The following is a 22433-nucleotide window of genomic DNA, read 5'->3' on the forward strand; positions in this document are numbered from 1 at the left end:
ACATAGAACAAGTTATCAATTTAAGTATTCCTCAAAATACTCATCCACCTTTATACTGATAGGTAAAAATTTTAATTCACACATTAAAAATGGAACAAATGTTACAAGCCCCAATATCACATGATCCTCAGTTACTGTAAACCTCCTTTCAAGTATTTTTAAATGGTCTATTAAATAAGTAAACAGTACTCAATTTTAAGAGTACAAACATTCAGTAATCAATGTTCCTGGTTAATATAGGAGATCATTTAACAAATTCCTGGTGCTATCTTTCTCAAAATGGATATTTAATTTCAATATTTTTAACCAGATCTTACATTCACATACTATAACCCTGGTTACATTTCATTTGTCCCCTTCTTTCATTACCGAAACAGAATAACATTCTCTCCATCAGTATCTATGCCAAGATGGACTAATGTTCCTTCTACCATTTCAAGTATGGAGAGGAGACTGAAGATGTACCATGCTACTAACGTTGTGTAACCTGATTGTTGCTGGCGCAATTTGTACTGTAGGGTGGCTAAGAAATCACTCCTGCTCAGTCTAGACTCTCAACAGTTCTCCATTTCTACAAGTATCAGTCACTCAGAAATGTTTCCACCATCCATCCAAGGTTTTCCATTATCAAAGAACATTACTAACACACAGAAGAAAAACAGGAATGCAGCCCTTTGCCCTACAAACCTGTGGACTCATTAGTTAAGGGTTTTATACTGAAAATACATGAATGACCATGACACATTAAGTCATGCACAATCTGAAAAATAATTTACCCACACCCATTTGTAGCTGTGTCAGTTCTGGTTTTATGCTTTTCCACCAGCTCTTTCAGAAAAGAGCAAAATTACAGCTAAATTATATTGTTCAGAATCTATCCAGTACACTTACTTTTGTCTGTTGTGTGCATTTTCTTTTCTCAGATCATTGAGATGTCTTTCCGCTGCCCGGGCTGTCAGCTTTAGGGGGGGGGAAAAACCTATTCAATTAAATATTTCATAACTAGTACATGTCCTGTATTTCCAGTAAGTATTTCTAACTGATAATTTGTAGGCCTGTTGCTTGTAACACAAAACAGGTCTATAAACTGTACGGGAAATTATCACATGTACTTTTTAGGAAAGTGCAAAAGGTACATATATTGGATTTCAGCAACAAAAACCAGCATAATATTTTTAATAACCATCCACATCGAAAACACACACTAGGAAATTCTGACTTAGAGGAGGTTGAAAATCCTAGATATTTTTCACAATCAGTGTAAATTATTAGCAGTTCCACTGAAGTCAATAGTTAAAACATCACATGATCAGAATCAGTCTTATTTGGAATTTTAAGAGGCTACACCCCACATCAGATTTTTGCTGCATTTGAAAATAGTGAAAATCAAAGGAAGCCAAGAAGTAAAGTTACTAATAGTATTGACCTTATAGAATCCAAAACAAGCATTATAAACTGATTGTAATCTTGACAGCAAATGTGTAAACTTAAGTAAGATCTCAAGTTAAAACAAGATCAAATAATGTTAGATATTAATTTTTTTTAATGTCTTCATAAGAACGGTACAACAACAATTAATGAAAAAATCCTGAAAAGATTCTTTGTTTCAAAAGTGATAGTGGATGAATTTCAAATAAAGAGCAGGCAAATGAAAAAAAAATCAAAGTTTGTATCTAACAGTGAAGGGAAGAGGGGATGAAATACGGTCTTTTGTTCTCTTCTTGAATAAAACACACTTACTTAAGGGCCAAACTATTCCCACAGTTACATGCACACAACTCTTACTTCAATGGAAGCTGCTTGTGAATATCTGATGGCAGAATCTAACCTTACCTATCCTGACTTATAGATTCTTTGAGGCACACATTAAAATTGGCCATGGGGAAACACAGAGGGAAAAAACCAAACCCACACCATTCAAAATTATAAGCAAGTTTTAAGACCTAAATAAGATCTATTTGAAAACCTGCAAAAAAGTACCCTGGCTAGGGCAGTATGGGGAGTCCCCTAGCATGGAGTCCCATTAAAACATTAATAGGATTCTCTCCTATGTAGACCCCTTTGCAAGATTGAAGTATTTATTAGTAGTGAGAGTTTTTCATTTTCTAGTTTAAGAGAAGAGATAAATGGATTTTGCAATATATTCTTACCAAAAAAAGCAGTGGAACAGAATGTTATCACAGGACAAAATGTCTTGTACTATTAGATAAAGGCAGAACAGTGCAGCCAGGGAATTTATTAAAATGCCATTGAAACAAGGCCAAAAAGTTTATTTACAAAACATCAAACAATTATTAATCATCATCTTGTTCCAGTGGATTTAAATATATATAGCAAGTGATTTTCTTTAATTCTGCCAGAATGTTACAGACTTGGTTTAATTACTACAGCTATTTTATCTGATAAAACTATTCATTAAATATTTTTGTTAGTAGGTTTCTGAATGACAGACAAGTCTTTAAGTTTTTTGTCTGTAAACACCCCACTAAAGTCAAGGTATAATGCAGTCTGTTCAGCAGACAGAAAAATTACAGTGCTCTTCAATGACAGACCTGAGAAATTTTAATATTTGGAACTTACCCAGTTATCGTGAGCTTTTTTCTCATGTGAAGTAATCTATTAAAGAGAGATATGCATAAAGTACAGGAACTCCGGGTTAACACTGTTTCAATGTTAAGTTGCTGATCAATTAGGGAACATGGTCATTTGAAGCTGTGAAATGCTCCCTTCTAAGTCGTTTGGCAGCTGCCTGTTTTGTCCACTGCTTGCAGGAAGAGCAGCCAGTTGCAGCTAGCTGGTGGGTGGTTGGAACCAAGGTGGACCAGCAGCACCCCTATCAGCTCCCCACTCCCCTAAATTCCCTGTGCAGCAGCTGTCCCTCCCAGCATTGCCATGTGCTGCTCCTGCCCTCTGCCTTGGAGCTGCTCCCAGAGACTCCTGCTTGCTGTCTGGAGGAAGGGGGAGGGGGGGAAAGGGGCTAATGTCAGGGTGTCTCCCCCTCCCCCCTGCTCCTGCACCCCACTTACCCCCATCTTCCACAGAGCAGGGGGGACACACTACTGACGAGGGAGCTTCTAGGTAGTAGCTGCCCTCTCAGGTCTCAGCAAGCTGATTTAATTAACACGGCAGTGTACTTAACCTGGGGTCAGCTACTTAAAGGGGAAGTGTGCATTTTCTCTCTCACACACAAGGTGTGTGTCTCTGTCTGCCCTCCCTCCTTTCCTGCTGCCTTGTAGAGTGTTGTGAGAGTTAACCCTTGAGGGCTCAGTTAATTGCTAGTTCATTTAGCAGTAAGGCATTCCCTGGGAAATATCCCACCCACTGACTCCTCCACCTCAACCAAACTTCACAATCATCACCACCCCGGTGTACCAGTATTAAATTGTTTGTTTAAAAGTGAGTGTGTGTGTGTGTAAAAATTTCCCTGGAACCTAACCGCCTCATTTACATTAATTCTTATGGGGACATTGGATTCGCTTAACATTGTTTCGCTTAAAGTTGCGTTTTTCAGGAACATAGTTACAACATTAAGTGAGGAGTTCCTGTACCTTTAAAATAAGTTATTCATCTGACACACAAAAAAATAAATAAATTAAGACTTCATGTTTTCTGATACATGAACAGGCCCCCAGAGTTTAAATTGAGAAGTTATACTCTTACTCAAAAATACCACCCACTTTGCTAATTGTAATTTATATCAAGGTATGTCTGATAACATTACCCAAATAAAGCCAAATGCAATATTGCAAGCAGCTTTAAAGTGGTAGTTTCAAGCTGAAAGTCAACTGTTACATTCCTGAGTATGGCAAAATGCCAAGTTAAATCAAAGTACATACCTGACTCTGATAAGAATGAATGGTTCTGTCTAGCTCTTCTTCTAGATCTTTTGCTCGTTGTCTGTAATAAAAATGTTACAGAATACAATTTTAAATATGAATACCACCACAGATAGTGACACTGCAAATAAATAACTCGGAGTTTACACACAAACAACACTATTGTTACCTATGACCAAGGCCTACTTAAAAAAGGATTAATAAAAAGAGGGGAGTGGGGAGGAGAGAGAGATCCTAGGCCCTGCTGAAGACTGGCAAAGGTGGTCTAAGTGGCAAGTTGAAGATTGCTCTGGCATAAGGGAAATTCTCCAGTGATGTAGAGCCAGCAGAGTCAGCCCCACTCTTTGCAGCATCTACTTTAGCAGTGCATTTTTGCATACCTGCAGTTACCAGCTGCCAGAGTTGCCCCTTGAAGGTCATTAAAGACTTGAGGACTGCTGCAAATTGCATTAGGGACCAAAGTGACCCAGGAAAAGGGAACATAAAAGGAGATATAAGGACATCTTTTTTCAAATCCCCCCCACCCACACCTACATCCTCCTTCAGCCCCTGTGTTAAACACAGCTCAGCCACACCCAAAGATTAGGCCCAAGGTAAGCACAGATTTTAATTATGTTCCACTATTTGCAATATCCTCTTAGAAACTTTAAAATTAAATTTCCCTACTACTTCATATTTTGCCTAAATACGAAAGGACAGATTGTGTTTTGCTACCCCTTAACACTGGCCCTGGCTTTTATATGCAGTTATTGTGGTACAGCTGGGCCTTGGAGTTTTTATAGCATGTTGGGGGGGGGGGGAGGACTCAAAAAGAAAAAGGTTGAGAAACCGCTGTTCTAAAGAATCAGTCATCAAATTGTGCTCAAAAAAAGTCACCAACTTCCAAGGGGAGTAAAGGTTCAAGAATCATGCCATTCTTTGGTAACCTCGAAGACAAACTGTCCTACCCACCCTGCTTTAATTGTAACACAATTTTAGATTCTACACACTGATGGAAGAAGAGAGCCTGCCACTAGGCACTTGAGCGTCATGTGTATTTATCATCACACACACACACACAAATTCATTTGTATAAACTAGCATGACTATAGAAAGCATCAAAATGAGGTGGAGGGGGACAGAATATATTCCATAAAAATGCATTATAAGTAGTAAATTTACTAATTCTCTTGTGGATTTTGTAAACTTTAGAGCAAACGCTAACAGTAAATAAAAATTTGTAAATACCTGTAAATGTTTAGTTCTTCAGCAACATGATTAATTTTCTCGTCTACTTTAGAGAGTTTTTCTTCCTTCTGTAACCGTTCTCTCTCTTCTACTGTTAGTTTCCTTTAACACACAGACAGTATGGTTAACTGTACCTCAAATAATAATTTCGCAGTTATTCTCTCAGCAAAGAGATTATTTAGTGTGATATTCACCCACAGTAGCAGAAAGAGGTTGTGGTGTGTAACTATAGTATTTTTATATTTGTTTACATAGCTCATTAGCAGTTAATTATTACAATCTGGAACAGTAAGATAATACCAGGACTATCACTGCACTCAATACCGATGCACACAAGGCAGCTCTGCAGAACATCCGTAACTATTAGTCCAGCCCATAGGCTAGAATAGGAACCATTAATCATTCTCCCCTGCACATGGGTTCTTGGCCACTAGGCTGCATAAATGTGGACCTACTAGTCATGCCCTAGCCTCTCCCCAAATCCACTCATATAGTGGGCTATTCAAACCAATGCAGAGCCCAGCCCTCTCTCTTCTCCTCCAACAGACTTGTCATCACTAAGGCGACCCCACGCTCTCTGCATGCATTTATGTTAACTAGCTACCATGTGTGACAACTGCAAATGTTCTCATCCACACTAGGATTTTATCAGGAGTTAGTTGCCACATGGTTAAACAAAAAGACACTTTTCCTAGTGTGCACACCCTGAGTTTTCCATTCCCCTCTGTATCTGTTTTCAGCCACCCCCTCTGTAGTGCACTGGGGTTTCCCCAGTCCCTGCTAGAAGCAGTGAACTTCACCCTTAATGCATAGTCAATTGTCCAGTGGGGTAGAAAAGCAAGAAATGCCACCCACCTTCCTCAACCAGGGTGGGGAACTTGATGGAGCCAGTGGTGAAGGGGGATAGTCTCAGCAGCAAGAGAGGAGACCCTTGCTTAGGAACACCAGGTAGCTCCTCCCCACTTGGGAGTCTCTGGCATCCACTGGCCAGCTGGGGGGAGGAATGTTAATTAGCCAGCATTCCCCAGCTCCCAGGATTTAAACTGGAATAGGGACCATGTGGAACCTCTTTCAGCTCCATTCCAGCAGCCCCATCCTACCCACCCTGAAGTAGGAATGAGAAGCGGCATGACAGATGCTGTGGGTCTAGCCAACCACCTGTCTGGATATCAGAAGTAATTTTTTCCCCCGTGGAACAGCCTGCAAGGGATCAGGGAGTTTTTCGATCTTCCTCACAGCACCGTCAAAATCACAGCAGATTAAATAGGAATGTGTTTAGAATCTAACTGAAGTAATTGGCTTGCGTTATTAATTATTTGCAACTTGCAGTTAGTTAAAAGGATAAAATGAACTGTTCCCAGGAAGTAAACGACCTGGAATTTGGTGATAGGCCTTGAACTCACAGGATAAGGCCAAGGTCCCCACCCTTCTGCATGCTCTGTCCCCAAGGGGGGGCAGCAGCAGGCAGGTGCTAGCGCTCAGAGCTAAATTCTGGGCGGTAGCCTGAGGAGAGTCTATACCGAGTTAGGAGTTATATTGTAAGGAGTCCTGTACCCCTGCACTGGAACCAATTAATTGCTTAGTATGGGCAACCCTGGGTGAGGGGTAGGTAGCTCCCTTCCTCTGTGCTAAAGTTTAATAAAAGTTGCGGCCTGCCTCTTAATTCCATGCATCTGTCTGTCCTCTTTTCACCACTGAGTCCACATCAACGTATACTGCTGTTGTGAATACAACCAACAGTTTTATTTGCTGGTTCTTCTTAAGAGGCTATGGATTGGAGGGTTGCTGTTGTCTCTTTCCTAATTCTTTACTTTAGTTATTTAAAATATTTTTATTTCTAAGTATCTAGAACAAAACCCATTTACTCCAACTATGTGAGAGAGAATTTCACCTTTTACACCTCTACCCCACTATAACACGGCCCGATAGAATACAGGTTTGCATACAGCATGGTAGCAGCGGGGGTCCGGCAGCACTTTAAAGGGTCCGGGGCTCCAGCTGCTGCGGGGAGCCCAGGGCCCTTTAAATCACCACTGCAGTCCTGCCACCGCTACCCCGATATAACGGTGTTTCACCTATAACGTGGTAGGGATTTTTGGTTCCCCACGACCGCGTTATATCAGAGTACAGGTGTATATAGCATGAGATAAATAGACTGTCAGTGGATAATCATAGCTTAATACCACGGTACTTAAACTTATTTGCTTTGCTGTAATATTGCATATGTTCAAATCAGCAACCACTGATACTGTGACAACATCCTTTGTTATATAAAAAAATGACTGATGCATATTTAATATTTTTTTCTGAGAAACGTCAGTATAACATGGTGACAGTTGCAAACTATTTCACTATTGAATGACTGTCCTAGCCAATTAATAGGGTTAATAGATGAGGTCTACTGAAGTTTCAAAAGGCACTTAAGTGCCTTTGAAAATTTTACCATTCCCTCTTTTCTAAATCAAAGGCCAGTTTATCCATAATTACAACTTTTGAAATGTATTGTACTTCTCAGTATGCTGATTTTTGCCTGCCCAAAAAGTTGCTTCAGCTGTTATAAATAAATACAGGAAAACCTCAGAGTTACAACCACCTCAGGAATGGAGGTTTTTCATAACTCTGAAATGTTCATAAAACTGAACAAAACGTATGGTTGTTCTTTCAAAAGTTTACAACAGAACATTGATTTAATACAGCTTTGAAACTTTACTACGCAGAAGAAAAATGCTGCTTTTCCTTTATTTTCTAGTAATTTAACAGTACTATACTGAAATTGCCTTCCCCTTCCATCTCTGCTGCTGCCCGATTGTGTACTTCCAGTTCCAAATGAGGTGTGTGGTTGACTGGTCAGTTTGTAACTCTGAGGTTCTAAACTGTAAAGCCAGTTTCAGCTCTAACTGGCTGAAATAGGCTATAATTGGTACAGCACACTTTTGCACACAAGCACATTTAAAAATACCCCCCCTTAACTGTTCCCATAAAACAGTTACGGCGATAAATACACAAGAGGTATACAGTCCCTTCTTATCCAAGCATTTCAAGATTAGTATGATGGACTTTCCCAATATATTTCATCCATCACTTCAAAAATTAGTAATAATCACATTCATATCTAAAACAAGCATGTAAAAAATTGTTAATTCAGCTACATATCAGTTTATCACAAACGCTCAGGTTTTCATATGTATACTGTACTTTCAGCCAAATTATAAGGAATCTGGCTGATATAAACTACAGTTGATATGACAATTATCTTTCAACAAATTGTCACAAATTTGTTGATATGTTTAAACTGAAAAGTCAAATGATTTCCCAATCTTCCCTTAATCATTCATTAAATGCTTAATGTAAAAACATAATGGTATCAGTACCTGTGTAGTTTCATTTCATTTTCTTGATATAGCTCAGTCATTACTTTAAGCTTTTGCTGAAGCTTCTGAAGTTCACTTTCAAAATGTGCATTTTCAGACTGTAAGGAGACTTGCTCACTTTGGAGGTTTTCAATGCGTTCTGTCAAATTTAGAGACAGGTGAATAATGCACATAGTTTATGAAGTTAAAACAAAATCATAATATCTTAGAAAGTACAAACATTGCCAGTCAAGGACCTTACAGTTTTATTAATGAAGGCCTGTTTGACGTTTGGAAAGTAACACAGAGAGACATCTTCCTACCTACAGTCCATAGAATACTGTTTGGTTTTTTGCATTGTGATAGATTTCCACAGACTGCACACTTGAGAAGTAGTATTGCTTACTGACTTGGTACAGGACAGGGAGTCAGGAGTTCTGAATACTTCTTCCAGATTTAACACATACTTAAGCTCTGTTTCCCCATCTGTGGTTGGAATGGCTCAGAAAGCCCGTACTTTTCTCTAGAGGATGCCATTTTGAAATCCATAGTCTAAACTTTCAGATTTTCTATTATTATTATTTGTTTAAGTGTGTTCAAGATGACAAGCAGCATGAACAATAGTTCACAGAAGTGTAGAAATGCCCCATTCATCCCAGTTGGGGTTAACCCTGAAGCATAATGATAGTTAATAACATGGAGCAAGGAGATAATTTAAATATCAATCTCCTTATTTATTCAGTTGCAAACCGTGCTTCCTTTCAATATATTTAAGCCTTTGAGGTTCAAAGGCCCGAATGGGGAAAAAGGCTAGTCAGTCAGTCTAGAAGGACATCTATCTGATGGGTCAGCATAGGAGATCCTTAAAAGTTATAGGGGAAAAATTGCTGCATTAGAGGATAGAATCATCCAAAAGGCCACCAGGCATATGGCATTTAAAACTGAGTCCAATTTTCTGCTGATAGTGTTATTTAGGTTAAAGGTATTGGCTAATTAGATACAAGTTGAATAAAGCTGCACTAATTTTATTTTTTAAATATGTTTCCTTAGAATGAAGCCTTTGTAGAATTTGTCCAAAGGAAAAGCAGTGACTATGTACTTTCCAGAAGAAAGTAATGTTTTCCAACTAAATATAATGAACTAATCGCTACTTGATTAGAAACATATTTCACAATTAAACATCCTATTATTTATATCTAAATATCTTATAATGAAAGCCATTAGACATATTTTCAATAGCAATATTGAAAAAAGATTTTCAGTATATTTATTTTGAGTGACAACTGTTGCACTTCCAATTGAAGTGGGGTAACAAATTAAAAATGGCATCTCAGCAGTCTATATTATTGCTGTAGTTTTAGCCACTTAACCTTTTAAGACAAAATTTTTAGAACTGGTTAAGTCACTTCAATTCAAATTTAATGGATTTTTAGCTAACTAAATAAAGCTATTAATGTAAACTTTATATTTTTTCCACAAAAATTGAATGAATAATCCAGGGTTATTTAAGGACATGAATAGCTTCTCTTATTTAAAAATCAGTTATTTTTTAAACAAAATAATGTAATTACCCTTAAGTTCTTCTTTAGCTTTATCTTCATCTGCCAGTTTTAAATATACTTGATTTCTTTCTGCTTCCAGGGTTTTTAAACAAGCATTTAACTATATTAAAATAAAATAAAAGGGGAATTAAGTGTGAACATTACTGGAGGAAAAAGACTCAATTCCACTTGACTGCATTTCTCAGATAATACAATACTAAAGTAAGAATGTTATGTTATGGCTGTAACATTAATTGACTAATGCTTGGAAATGCAATCAGCTAATACCCTATTTCAGGAGGACAGGGCAGGTTGCATTCATTCTAGACCCTGGCAAAGAAGAAAAAAGTGTCAATTAAGATTTTTAAAGTATGGTAAAAGAAATTAGAAAAAAAAAACAGATACCCTAAACTTTGTTTACATTGATACAATTATTTATGTCCATTACTAGACATAACATGGCATGTACTTTAAATAGCATTTTTCTTTATTCCTCACTTTTTCTCTGACCTCTTCCCTCCAAACTTTTAAAATCAGTACATCATAAAGTGTTACTACATACCTTAGCAGCATAGATCAATTTCTTTATAGTTCGTTTTTGCTGATCATCTAATTAAGAGCATAAATAGAAAGAAGAACAGTGAAATCACAAACAGCACTGTGATATGTTTTGACTGGAATGTACACTTACTACTCCTAATTACTGAATATATTTTTCATAAAAATTAGCTTTGGCTTCCACCACACTAAGTACAATGTGACACTCTCAGTGTGGAAAGGAAAAATTAAAGTTGACTCTTTTCTGATACTTTAACACACAGGCTGACTTCTTTCCCAGATGACTAAGCATCAACTGAGCTGATTAAGGAAAAAATGGCAATGCAGGATGCGTTTAGTATTCTGGAGGAGCACATTTGCAAACCATATTAGCATGCAGGGTTAAGAAATCCAGCTTCTACCTTTAACAAATTAATTTAATTATAAGCTTTGTGTGAGGTCTAGTTATTTCTTTTCCCAATTAACCTATCCTCTTTTTTTTTTTTTGGGGGGGGGGGGGGAGGAGGAGGAGGGCTTAGATAAGAAGTTGTCCTGATTGTACCTAAAAGCTCACCATTTTCTGTTATATCAACATCCCAGTGGTTGTCTTCAGTGTGGTCTTCTCCTATTGCTATGCTCCAGTCTTTCATCTTCAATAAACATTCTGTCAATGACTAGATATTACCAAAAATAAATAAAATTAAAATCCAAAATGAAATATAGGCAGTGAAACTTTGACTACCACACTAAGTCACATTTTCAACCTTTTGATGTACTTTATTACTTTCTCATTAATGTATCAAATTAGCCTGCTAGCTATCTAGGATTCTACATGTTCCACTACTTACCCATTAAAACACAGGCAAGAAGCAGGACAACAGTGGGGCACCACTAAAGGCTCTTAATGATGCTCACTGGGATATCTGAAGAGTTCTGTATTTTTATACATATAAAGTGTCTGCAAAGTGAAGAATCTTTTAGACAAGTATTCCTATTTATTTCAAATTTTAGATTCTAGGAGTCTGTAGCCTTTGGACAGTGTCCCAATGGACTAGATGAATTCAAACCTCAATCTAAGCAGCTAAGAAAAAATAAGTTAATGCAAGAAGCAAATTGAGACAGCTTAGCATCTTCTCATCCTAATATTCAGCATCTCCTATAAACACAGTCAGTGTTAAATACAGCAGTTTACCTTGACTTGACTTTCCTTGTTTTTCAGAGCTTCCTCCATATCTGCTTTAGACGATTCAAACATTTTTGTTTGTTCATTTAGTTCACTAAATCGTTCACCCCATCCTTCAGCTTCTTGTAAAAGCTAAAAAAAGGTGTACCAGATCAATAAGAAAATCTATCACAAGTTGAAAATCAAGAGTAATCACCCAGTGTTTTTCACATTTCAACAATAATTAGCCATATGTACACTGTACTCATAGACAGCATATCTAGGGTGAGTGTCTTGAAACCCCACCACCACCACATGTCCATGAGAACTAAACAAAACTAAAGATTGTGTAATGTTGAAGAGCTTAACAGTGAAACATTTTATATTACTGTACTGTTCTCTAATTTATTAGACAGCTACACTAGCTGTCTAGTGAAATTAGTTACTAGGATATCTAAAAACAAGTTTAGCTGAATACTTCAATAAATATTTTAGATAAAACATACAGAATGTAAAGAAGCCAATTAAAATAAAATATTGAATTTTTGGCTAATAATCATCCAGATTCCTGGGAACAGGTCGAAGAGAAAAGACATTAATTTCCCACACACTCTCCTTAAGCTACAGCACTTGTTCCCCTTTCACCCTAACGAAGCTGTGAGAGGGAAGTGTACGATTAATTAATGTTTTTATTTATATCTTGGAAGTTCTCTATTGAATAAAATAAATAGGGTAGCTATTTAATTCACCACATAACCCACAGATTTTTTCCTAACAATTATTTTTTCCACTTAATACCATATGGTGAAAATATATTTTAAGGGACATGTTGCTGCTAATCAAAGTCATCAGTACTCTATGTAAGCAGACACTGAATACTAAAAATACTGTAACTAGCCTTTTGTTAATTAGAAGGGCAGCCAGGTTGTGAAGGTTTTGGGACTACATTAACAATTTTACAGGAATATTTCATTTTCAGAAGTGTCCTACAAAAAACAAGGAATAATTAGACTTTACATTTATTTTAACAAACTATGATTGCACTATGTCAGCTAATTAAACCACACCTGCATATATTATAAGAACAAATTTGCTTCAGTTATTATAAGAACAGCATTATTTAATATAAAAACCTCAAGAAACTATTTCTCAGAATCTTTCAAAAGATTAATTTGCCTATTGTTCATCCTCCAGCTGGAATCTTTAAACATACCAGGTTTACAGAGTGGAGTGACTAATCAATTTTAATCAGACCAAGAACACTCGATTCTATGTAGCTAGCAGTTAAACAGGGGAACCCTGACGCAAGAATACTAGCAAGTCTAAATTTCAGCTTGCCAAAGATAAGCAATTCAAAGACATAATAAAACAGAGGTGATGTGTAAACTTGGAAGGATTAGATTTTTTTTTAATCAGAAATCAGTAAAATGTCCATTTCACCACACAAAGCAAAGAAGATATTCCCATAGATAACAGAAATTTACAGAAAGCCAAAGAAAGAAAACAGTTGCTTAAGAAGAGAGTTTGATTTAAGGTTATTTACTTTGTATATCTTGACACGTGATGTTGACAATTTATATTTTAACAGTTAAAGCTTTTAAACTTTTTTAATCTTAACATCTGCTTTCATGAGATATTGTCTGATTCCCCCCATTTAAATTATCACACCCATGTGAAAATAGAAAAAAATGCTTAAAATAACCATTGATATTGTCCACCAAAATTATTAAAAAAAAAAATTAATTCTGCTATACCTATTTATATCATAAAATAAAGTGACTGATAAGTCACCTAACACAGTATGTGCCCTTTCAAGTAATAAGTCATACGCTAGTCAAACTAGAGAAGTGAAAAATAAAGAGAAAGTTTTCATTATTCCAACACAGCTGTTATTACTAAATCCCCTTCACTGATAAGCAACTAAACTTTAAAAATACATTCTACACAAGTCAAAGAAACAGTGAACCAAAGCAGATTCTTGTACACCATAAGGATTACAGCAGACGGAAAGGACAAGGATCCTGCAGTGAGGTAAGGCAGTATGCTTTCCTAGCGTTCTAATTAGAAAAAAAAATTGTAATAAATGTTTATAATCAGTTGTCTTGGTTCAAACTAAGATGTTTAATCCTGTCTTTGGCATATCATTAATCTATTCAGAGGGTAGCAGATCTGTTATCGTTATGGCGATGATGTGCCAGAGGATTATGACCCATCTGTGTAAAAGGACCAAAGAACAAAGTACGCCGATTTCCATTAACAAAACACACTTTTGTTACCTGTTGGTGAAAATGAAATTCTGTCTTTAAAAAAGGTAAGAAAAAAAGACACAAATAAAAAAATAAAATAAAATAAAAAGAACTAAAAAGGGACGTGTATGTTCTACTAAAGAAAACCAAATTTGCTTACAATGTTTTCATTGAGGAAAAAAAAAAGCAAGGCAGACAATTTCATTTTCTTTTCTGATTGGTCTATTAGTAAGGTCTTTTCCCCCCCCCCCCAACAAGGAGTATACCAAATATGATACAAGAGTGAAAGAAGTTGCAGCATGCACTATTCATTAAAAATTTCAAACACAAAACCCTAATACCACCAGATGTCCTGGTCTTGAATGTGTCATGCAAGTTTATTTTACCTAGAAGGAATTACAAAATGATTACTGTAAAGGAGTCAATTATGACCTTATAAAAACTCTGCTAAAAACAGATTTTGATGTGTGTAAAATGATTAAATATAAAGTTACGTGATTTTCAGCATTTACTATTGTCTTGCTTAAAGGTCCCTTTTTACAGAGGAGAAGCAGCAAAAGAACATCCTCATTCAAAGTCCTCTTGGGTTCAAAAAAGTGAACCAGCAACAAGGTATACATGTCACAAAGATAAGAGACACTGGTCTGTTCACTTTTTTAAATTAGGCACGGCTTCTCTGACCTTAGTACATTTTTTCAAGTACTGTAAAGGGTACAATTAGAAATAAAGACCAAAGGAATGGACTTAAAGCAAATAAAGTATATGAGAATAATTTTCTTCCAATGGTCTCCTCTTCTCCTTATAACCAAGTTACCTGATCCACTATCCTCTCTTCTTCCAATCAACTACTACTCTGTTCACTCTTGCATACGACATGTTTGTCTGCTTTACCAACAACTTATATCAAAAAATGAATCTCATCTTCTATCACCATCACACTTCCACTCTCACTGTTGATAACAGAGCTTTGTGAGAATTAGAATTTCCCTCCCTTGGAAAATTTCACATTTCCAAAAATACTGTTCTGAATTAAAACAGAAAATCCGATATGAAAAGTTTTCTGTGGAACAATTCTCAAAAGATTCTATTTCAGAAGACCCAGGATGGAATTTTTTTAAATGGTCCCGGCAATCCGAGAACACCAGCTCTGCAGAAGCCCACCTGGTGTGCTGTGGTGAAGCCAGGAAGTCCTGGAGGCCCATGTTCCCCAGCAGCTAACCAGGCTGGCTGCCAAGAAGCCCTGGCTCTCAAGCTCCCCTCCAGGCAAGCTGCCAAGGAGCTGGGCAGCTGAGCAGGAAACCAGGTAAGTTTCTGGCAAACTGGTTTCTGTCAAAGTCTACATATTTCAGCAGAACATTTCAGTTTTGACTAATTGGCATTTTCGGATAAAAAATGTTTTGTTGGAACATTTCTGACCAGCTCTAGTTGCTCATTCCAACATCTTACCATCACCCAGGCCTGCAACTTGTGTGTCATTCTAAACTCTATTCTCTTCTTTTCCACCATAAAGCTGAACCATTCCTCTTCTGGTTTACAGCAACTAAAAATCCTTGTTCACTGCCTGGATTCTCTCTTGCCTAACTACTCCAGTACCCTCCTATCTGGCCTCCCCACTTCTTACACTGCTCTCCTCCATTCTGTCCCAAATGCTACTACAGTAACAGTATTTTCCTCACCTGCCACTCTGCTAAGTTATTCTTCTATTTAAACCCTGTCTTTGTCATCTGTATCAAGTTCAAGCTTCTGATGGCCACTTTTGTGGGAGTACCTCAACTATGTACTTGCCTAAATCTTTATTCTCATTTCTTCCAAAACCTCTTTTTTCTCAGCAAAACCTTTTTCCATCCCCTTTGTATTCTTCTCTCAATATCAGCGTGTTGCTTTTTTTCCATGCTGCCCTTTATGGGTGGAACAAGTATTTCACACCTTACTTATTAAGCTTTCTTTTCTCTCATATACACATTCCATATAGCCTTTTGAGCAAGAGATCGATCCAAGGAAATTATTTAAAATAAGTTATTCCAACATAAGACATATATATATATATAGATATATATATATATATATATATATATCTATAGATAGATATATATATATATATATATATATATATATATATATATATATATATATACACACACACACACACACACACACACACACACTTTTTATATATAAATAAAAATAAAAGAACATAGTATTCCTGGAAGGGGGAAAACAGTGTATGTACACACACTCTCCTGGATCATTTCGTTATGTTCAATTTGATGTTGGGCTCCTCAGAGCAGGGATTATATCTTCAGTTATGTGGAAAGTGCCATGCATACCTACAATACTACATAACTAGGAAGAACGTACCTGTTTCTCGCTTTCCTGAAGATGACAGTTTTCCTGTATTGCATCTTGGACAGAGGTTTCAAGTCTCTCTTTATTAATGTGAAATACTTTTAATGTGGTCTTGGCCTAAATGAAATAGAAGAAAGCAAACTGCTTCAACAGTATGTTTGAAGATCCAAAAGCTTGTTGCTGTTTACAATAAATTTTTTGGCAGTGTATGTTTTATAATTGTGTACTAACAAAATAAAGAGTAATTGTCCTTTTCAATTATTGGTAACTGCCACACTCTTTTGCAAAATTAATCAGCTACCACATACCAAAAAGTAGGACCGAGCCCTAGAAGACGAGTATTGATACTCATGTCAAGTCATTCCTGTGAGTATTTATTTGTGATGAAACAATTTTAGTAATTTATTTTCCTAATTTGAACAAAAACCTCAGATATTGGACTTACTTCTGCCACTTGTGACTGGATAGATTTTGCTTCATTTTCTAAAGACTCCATTCTTCTCTGTATTTCCACCATCTGCAAAGCCATAATATTTATTTTCATACAAGTTCTTCCAGAAGTTTGGCTAAAAAGTTTCAACCAAATTATTTTATGAGATAAAATGTTCAGTAAATGCTACTAAAATGTATTCCTGTAAAAATATTTATTTTTAAATTGTAAGGATTGTCTTTGCAGGCCTGACAATACCGGTTTTCTTTTCAAAGATTTTCCTTAAGGAAGATTTGACTGTACAATAGTGACATATGATTACATACTAATATCTTCTTTTTACCTTTCTTGTAACATACTGTTTCTTTTTACAATGCTTATAATATGTATATTACATGCACTGTCTGAGATACTGGAGAACCATTAATTAATCCATTTTCCTAAAAGTATTTTAGGAAAAGATTTCCATATGCAGGGTATTTCTGCTGAGTGGGCTTCCAACTATTATATTTTAAAGCTTTTAAAAAAAGTGTAAGTGTTCACTGAATTTAGCACTCTTACAAATCCCTTTGTCAATTAGTTCATAAAGTAACATCGCTGACATCACAGACAAGGAAGAGACCATAATTCATAAGGGCTCTATGGTTGCTTTTATAAGCCCAATAAACAGCAGTTCTGTGGGCTTCCCTAATGATATAGCTAGAGAAGTTATTCTGAGAAGTACTTCTCCCTTGATAGGAACCACAAAATGCTGGTTTCAGCATTATCTACCCAAACAAGACTGTCCCCCACTTCCTGAATATCCCCAAGATGGAAGCAAGTTACTTTGGCTGACAATAAGCATCATCAATGGTAAACAGCACAATATTGTAGGGGAAAGCGAAGAAGGGGGAAAAACAAGATTAGCTGTTGATAAATGAGTCAAAAAACACTGCATTTTTTAAGGTTCTGCAAAAACGATTCCCCCCAGTCCAGCACAGAACGTTTTGTTTTCTAAATAAAAAGGAAGTTAAAATTCAGAGAACTTTCTCCACATCATACATTCTAAAGTTTATTTGGAAGCATTAAATAAACTGCAAAGAAAGTAAAAAAAAAAAAAAATCACTTAATTGTTAAGTCTTTTCTTACCCTTGCTATCTAGGATATTCAACATAAAGCTGTATCTTTAGCTCCTAAATACTTGCATGTTAGTTCCTGAACCTTAACTACCTGGGATTATCTCTTGAATGATTTTAAAAACAAATTTAAAAAGGAATGAAAAAACTGCCTTTTCAGTAGATGTCTTTTCAGAGAAATAACTCTGATTATACACAAACATAACATGTTCAGATTTTTAAAACTAAGTTATTTGAATATGATGAAAAAATGTTTTTGCTGAACCTTACCAAGTCATCCTGTTCTGATCGCTTTGACTTCTCTTCTTCCAGCTCTTTTTCTAAATTCTCTATTTCATCCTTGAGTGCAGTGTTTGACCTGTTCAGTTTTTCACAGGTTGCCTAAAACAAGTAATTTTGATAGTTAACCTATAGAAATGTACAGTTATAAAGTAATTAAATACAGGTGTGTATAGTGTATTTTTATGGAACACTTTAATAATCTACAGAGGTGCAATAAGGCCTCAGAAGTTAGATCTCCATACAGCCTTGTTTAAAGTAGGGATTAAATCATGTACATATGAATAATCTTATTCCCAACCTTACAGCATTTAGTCCAAGTACAGAATGAATTTAAGTAAATTTATCAGTTTATTAGTTATATTTTAATAGCCCCATGAGAAGAATGGGGAGACCAGGCTTTTTTGGAATAATCTATCAAATAAATTCGATTTTTGAGATCTAAAAATTGATTCATTTCTAGATTACAGCAACATGCAAGACACATGCTATTTTAAGTTATTAATGTGCATTTTTTAATTAGAACTATTAGTCAATTTTGAAAATTTATGCTGCAAGTATTTTTTTTTTTCAAAATACTGTGGTACACATTTGATTCTGCATCAGTCATTTGAGGGGTTTGCATAACTATTTAACAGGATGTCACCTATGGGAAGCAGGTTGAGAAAGTTATCTGCATAATTATTTGCTCCAAAATTAATTGCCCGCATAACTGATCCACTCCATAATTAATTCACTGCCTCACTTGGTGCTGGTTTGAGAAACCCTGGATTAGCAAAACAATTGCACAGATTAAAAAAAAAAAAAGTACACTTCTGACACCTTCAGTTTTTCCTGAAAAACCACTTTTAGTCTGTTTTTACCTCAATATGTGATGTATTTGTTGACTCTTTCAGAAGACTGGCATCCTTTAGAGATGATTCTAAGTCTTCATACTGAAAGGGATACTTGATATCAAAATGTATGTAAGATCAAAAATTGTTTTAAAAAATGAAATTAATTTATTATTAAGTTTAAAACATTAAGGGATGGATTTTTAAAAGTATTTAGGCACACTAGACATTAATTCCCAATGGGTGTTCGTGGGATTTTCAGAAGGGCCTACATGCATCTTTAGGTGCCGAAGTATCTTTAAAAATTTGGCCCTAGGAAGGTTAGCACATAGAGCATAAAAGCAAGACATCTAGGAGTACATTTCCAATGCTGCATACTGTACTATGATTTAAGAGCAGAATGCATTAAAATCTGTATCACATTTAAAAGAATTTGAACCAAGGGGGGGGGAACAAGAATTGCAAGATCATAATAAATATAAGCTTTTAATATTTAAGTTTAAATAAAGCTTCTGTTGATCAAAAGAACAACAATGGCTCAATATGCTAAAAACATACATTGGAGGAAGAGGAGAATAAAAATAAGAGTTACCTCTTTCTTGTGGAGACTAAGTTTTTCAAGAACTTCGCATTTCTCTTCAAGTAGTTCAGCAACTTTACTGGCAAGTTGTTTTTCCCTTCCTACGAAGAACAGTAGCTTCATTTTGAAACATTCAAGTTATTAAACACTATCATAAAAATAATTAAAAATTAACAGTGTAGCTAGAAACATACTCCACAGAAACAATAAGGAAAGTTAACTTACCTATATAAAGTCTGCTTCTAACCTGAAACAAAAAGAACAAGCACTGAAATTTGTCCTATTATGTTACACAGCATGCAAGGATACACTATTCACTTTTTAGCCTCATCTTCTCTGCGTTCTTTACTTAATATTACGTTTACTTAATCTACAGTAACTGTAGTTCTTTGTGATGTTGTAGTCAGTGTGGATCCCACCATAGGTGCGCATCCATCTCACATATATGAAACTAAAGGTGTTTGAATAGCAGTGTCTGTTGCGGCTGCGCACAAGTTCTGTGCCTCCTCATGCTCCCATACGAGTCCATAAAGGGTGGGACCACCACAACCCTCCTCCACCCACCACCAATTCCCTTGCCATTTAAAGCAGTGATAGCTGAGGAATCTGAAAAGCAGGTGGGTTGTGGGATCCATGCTATGTTCATCTTGAAGAACAAGAGTTACTACAGGATAAGTAATGTTCTCTCTTTTTTGAGTATTCATTAGTGTGGATCCCACTGTAGGTGACTCACGAGCAATATGATCCCTAGATAACAGAAGTGAGACTTTTCAGTTGTATCAAACAGTGATTGAAGTACTGCTCCTGAACTTGGTATCTGACCCAGCTGGCATGCCTACAGCATGTTTAACAAAAGTCAGTGGGTTGCTCCATATTGCAGATCTCAAAGACTTGACAGGCAGAAGATGCTGCCAGTTCTCTGGTCGAGTATGCCTTGAGTTTGGAGGGAGAGCATGTAACTTTTTCTCCAGGTGTTGAGGGAGGTTTCAGAAAAAAGAATGGCAAGGTAACTGATTCTTCAGGTGGAATTGTGAGACTGGCTAAGGGATGAACTGGGGTGTGGTCTCAGTACCACCTTGTCTATATGGAAGGATGTGCAAAGTGTAGAGTTGACACCTGTCCAGATTTCCCCAGGATCATTTCTCCTCTCCCCGACCCCTCCCCCTTCTCAGGTAGCTGTCCTGGGAAATCTGGAAGAGTGCTCAGTATACACTACCAACTGTCCATTTGGATGGGCTAAGGATCATCTCAGATGTCCTGTATTTTTATACCTCAGAGGTGGCAACCCTAGTAAGGTGGTCTGGCCATGAGGGCTTGGAGCTCAGTGACTCCCCATGATGAGGTGATGGCAACCAGAAAGACAGTTTTGATGGTAAAGAAATGTACTGAGTAATCTGACAGTGGTTCTAAAGGAGTCAACCTTTGGAACTCGTTGCCAGGGGATGCAGTGAAGGCCAACAGTATAACTGGGTTTAAAAAAAAATTAACCAAGTTCATGGAGGATAGTTTATCATTAGCTAAGATGGTCAGGGATGAAACCCCATGCTCTGTGTGTCCCTAAACCTTTGACTGCCAGAAGCTAGGACTGGTTCACAGAGGATGGATCACTCAATAATTGCCCTGTTCTGTTCATTCCCTTTGAAGCATCTGCCACTGGCCACTGTTTGATGTCAGGATACTGGGCTACATGGACCATAAGACTGGCCATATAGGATCACATCTATGTTCTTATGAGTCTCTAGGAGTTTTAGGAGGACAATGCTGAGGGCCCACGTGGGAGTCAGTCTAACCAGAGAGTAAATATGAAGGAGGCCCTTGAGGAAATTTTGATATTGTCAAATGTCAGATCCAGATCAGTACCAGAGCGTGACACACCAATATTGCTGCAAGGTGGACTTAAGTGAGAGAGATAAATGCTAGTCCAGCATGTTTCAGGTGCAGCAGATAGTCAGGGAGCTTCAATATCAAGGCCTCTACCGGGTCTAGATCATGTTGGGCTGTCCATATGAAAAATCTTTGCCATTTTGAGGAGCAAGTATTCCTAATGGAAGGCTTCCCATTTTGTAGGAGGACTTCCCAAATCTATAGGCAGCAGTTTCTGCCAACAGTGCTCAGTTATTAACAGTGCTCAGTTAAGTTATTAACACTTTGTACCACATCTTCAAATACAGGAATCACTACATTTACCACTGAAATGCAGCTACTTCTTATGCACAGTACTGTAGCTACTTAAAATCAAACAGACACTACACTGTAGTTTAGGTCAGCAAGTTAAGAAAATTTAATCCATTTTGAACTGTAGGGATAATTTAGGATATTACTACTCTGATTGGAATTTAACCAGCACAAAGGACAAAGGTTGCACAAGCGTCATTAGATTTTCAATAAGTTTGTGTGGCCAAGAATCTCCATATTATGTTCCTCTAAACGAACAGTGCTCCCCAGCAACACGTTGAGACATTGGTTCAGTAGTGCAACATACTAAATCACCAATAACACTTCCTGAAGCATCCTGAACTTTTCTAGGCAGTCTCCCATGCAAGTTGGGCCTGCTCCTACTTATCCTGCAAGATATGACAAGATCACAATCCTAGCTGGTATAGCTATAACCAAATATAGTGAAGTACCAAGGGGGAGGGATAGCTCAGTGGTTTGAGCATTGGCCTGCTAAACCCAGGGTTGTGAATTCAATCCTTGAGGTGGCCATTTAGGGAACTAGGGTAAAAATCTGGGGATTGGTCCTGCTTTGAGCAGGGAGTTGGACTAGATGACCTCCTGAGGTCCCTTCCAACCCTAGTATAGTATTCTATGACATATGGGAGTAAAAATACCCACAAAATGCTTAAGGAATAAATGGGAAACTAAAACATGCAGATGTTATTTTGGAAGCTGGCTTTGAAAATTTGTCCCATAAAATGAGAAAGTAGAAAAGGGGAAATTTTATCACTTTA

At 36.9% G+C, this 22433-nt stretch overlaps 1 protein-coding gene across 3 annotated transcripts in view; it reads right to left on the reverse strand.

Annotated features, from left to right (window-relative positions):
- The window catches only part of MIA2 (MIA SH3 domain ER export factor 2), a 43398-nt gene that overhangs the window by 12651 nt on the left and 8314 nt on the right, over window positions 1-22433 (reverse strand). The window contains exons 3-17 of one of the 3 annotated variants that reach the window (XM_039535217.1): window positions 19708-19729; window positions 19495-19583; window positions 18933-19004; window positions 18061-18171; window positions 16691-16762; window positions 16258-16362; window positions 11684-11806; window positions 11066-11165; window positions 10517-10563; window positions 9985-10075; window positions 8435-8573; window positions 5064-5165; window positions 3837-3897; window positions 2581-2616; window positions 892-959 (exon numbers count right to left, since the gene is read on the reverse strand). In XM_039535217.1, the coding sequence (XP_039391151.1) occupies window positions 892-959; window positions 2581-2616; window positions 3837-3897; window positions 5064-5165; window positions 8435-8573; window positions 9985-10075; window positions 10517-10563; window positions 11066-11165; window positions 11684-11806; window positions 16258-16362; window positions 16691-16762; window positions 18061-18171; window positions 18933-19004; window positions 19495-19583; window positions 19708-19729 (1238 nt within the window). Of the gene's footprint in view, window positions 1-891; window positions 960-2580; window positions 2617-3836; window positions 3898-5063; window positions 5166-8434; window positions 8574-9984; window positions 10076-10516; window positions 10564-11053; window positions 11166-11683; window positions 11807-16257; window positions 16363-16690; window positions 16763-18060; window positions 18172-18932; window positions 19005-19494; window positions 19584-19707; window positions 19730-22433 lie in introns of all 3 variants that reach the window. The other 2 variants (XM_039535219.1, XM_039535218.1) reach the window with 2 other exon arrangements.

The sequence above is a fragment of the Mauremys reevesii genome, linkage group 4 (assembly GCF_016161935.1).
Source record: "Mauremys reevesii isolate NIE-2019 linkage group 4, ASM1616193v1, whole genome shotgun sequence".
NCBI classification, from domain to species: domain Eukaryota; kingdom Metazoa; phylum Chordata; order Testudines; family Geoemydidae; genus Mauremys; species Mauremys reevesii.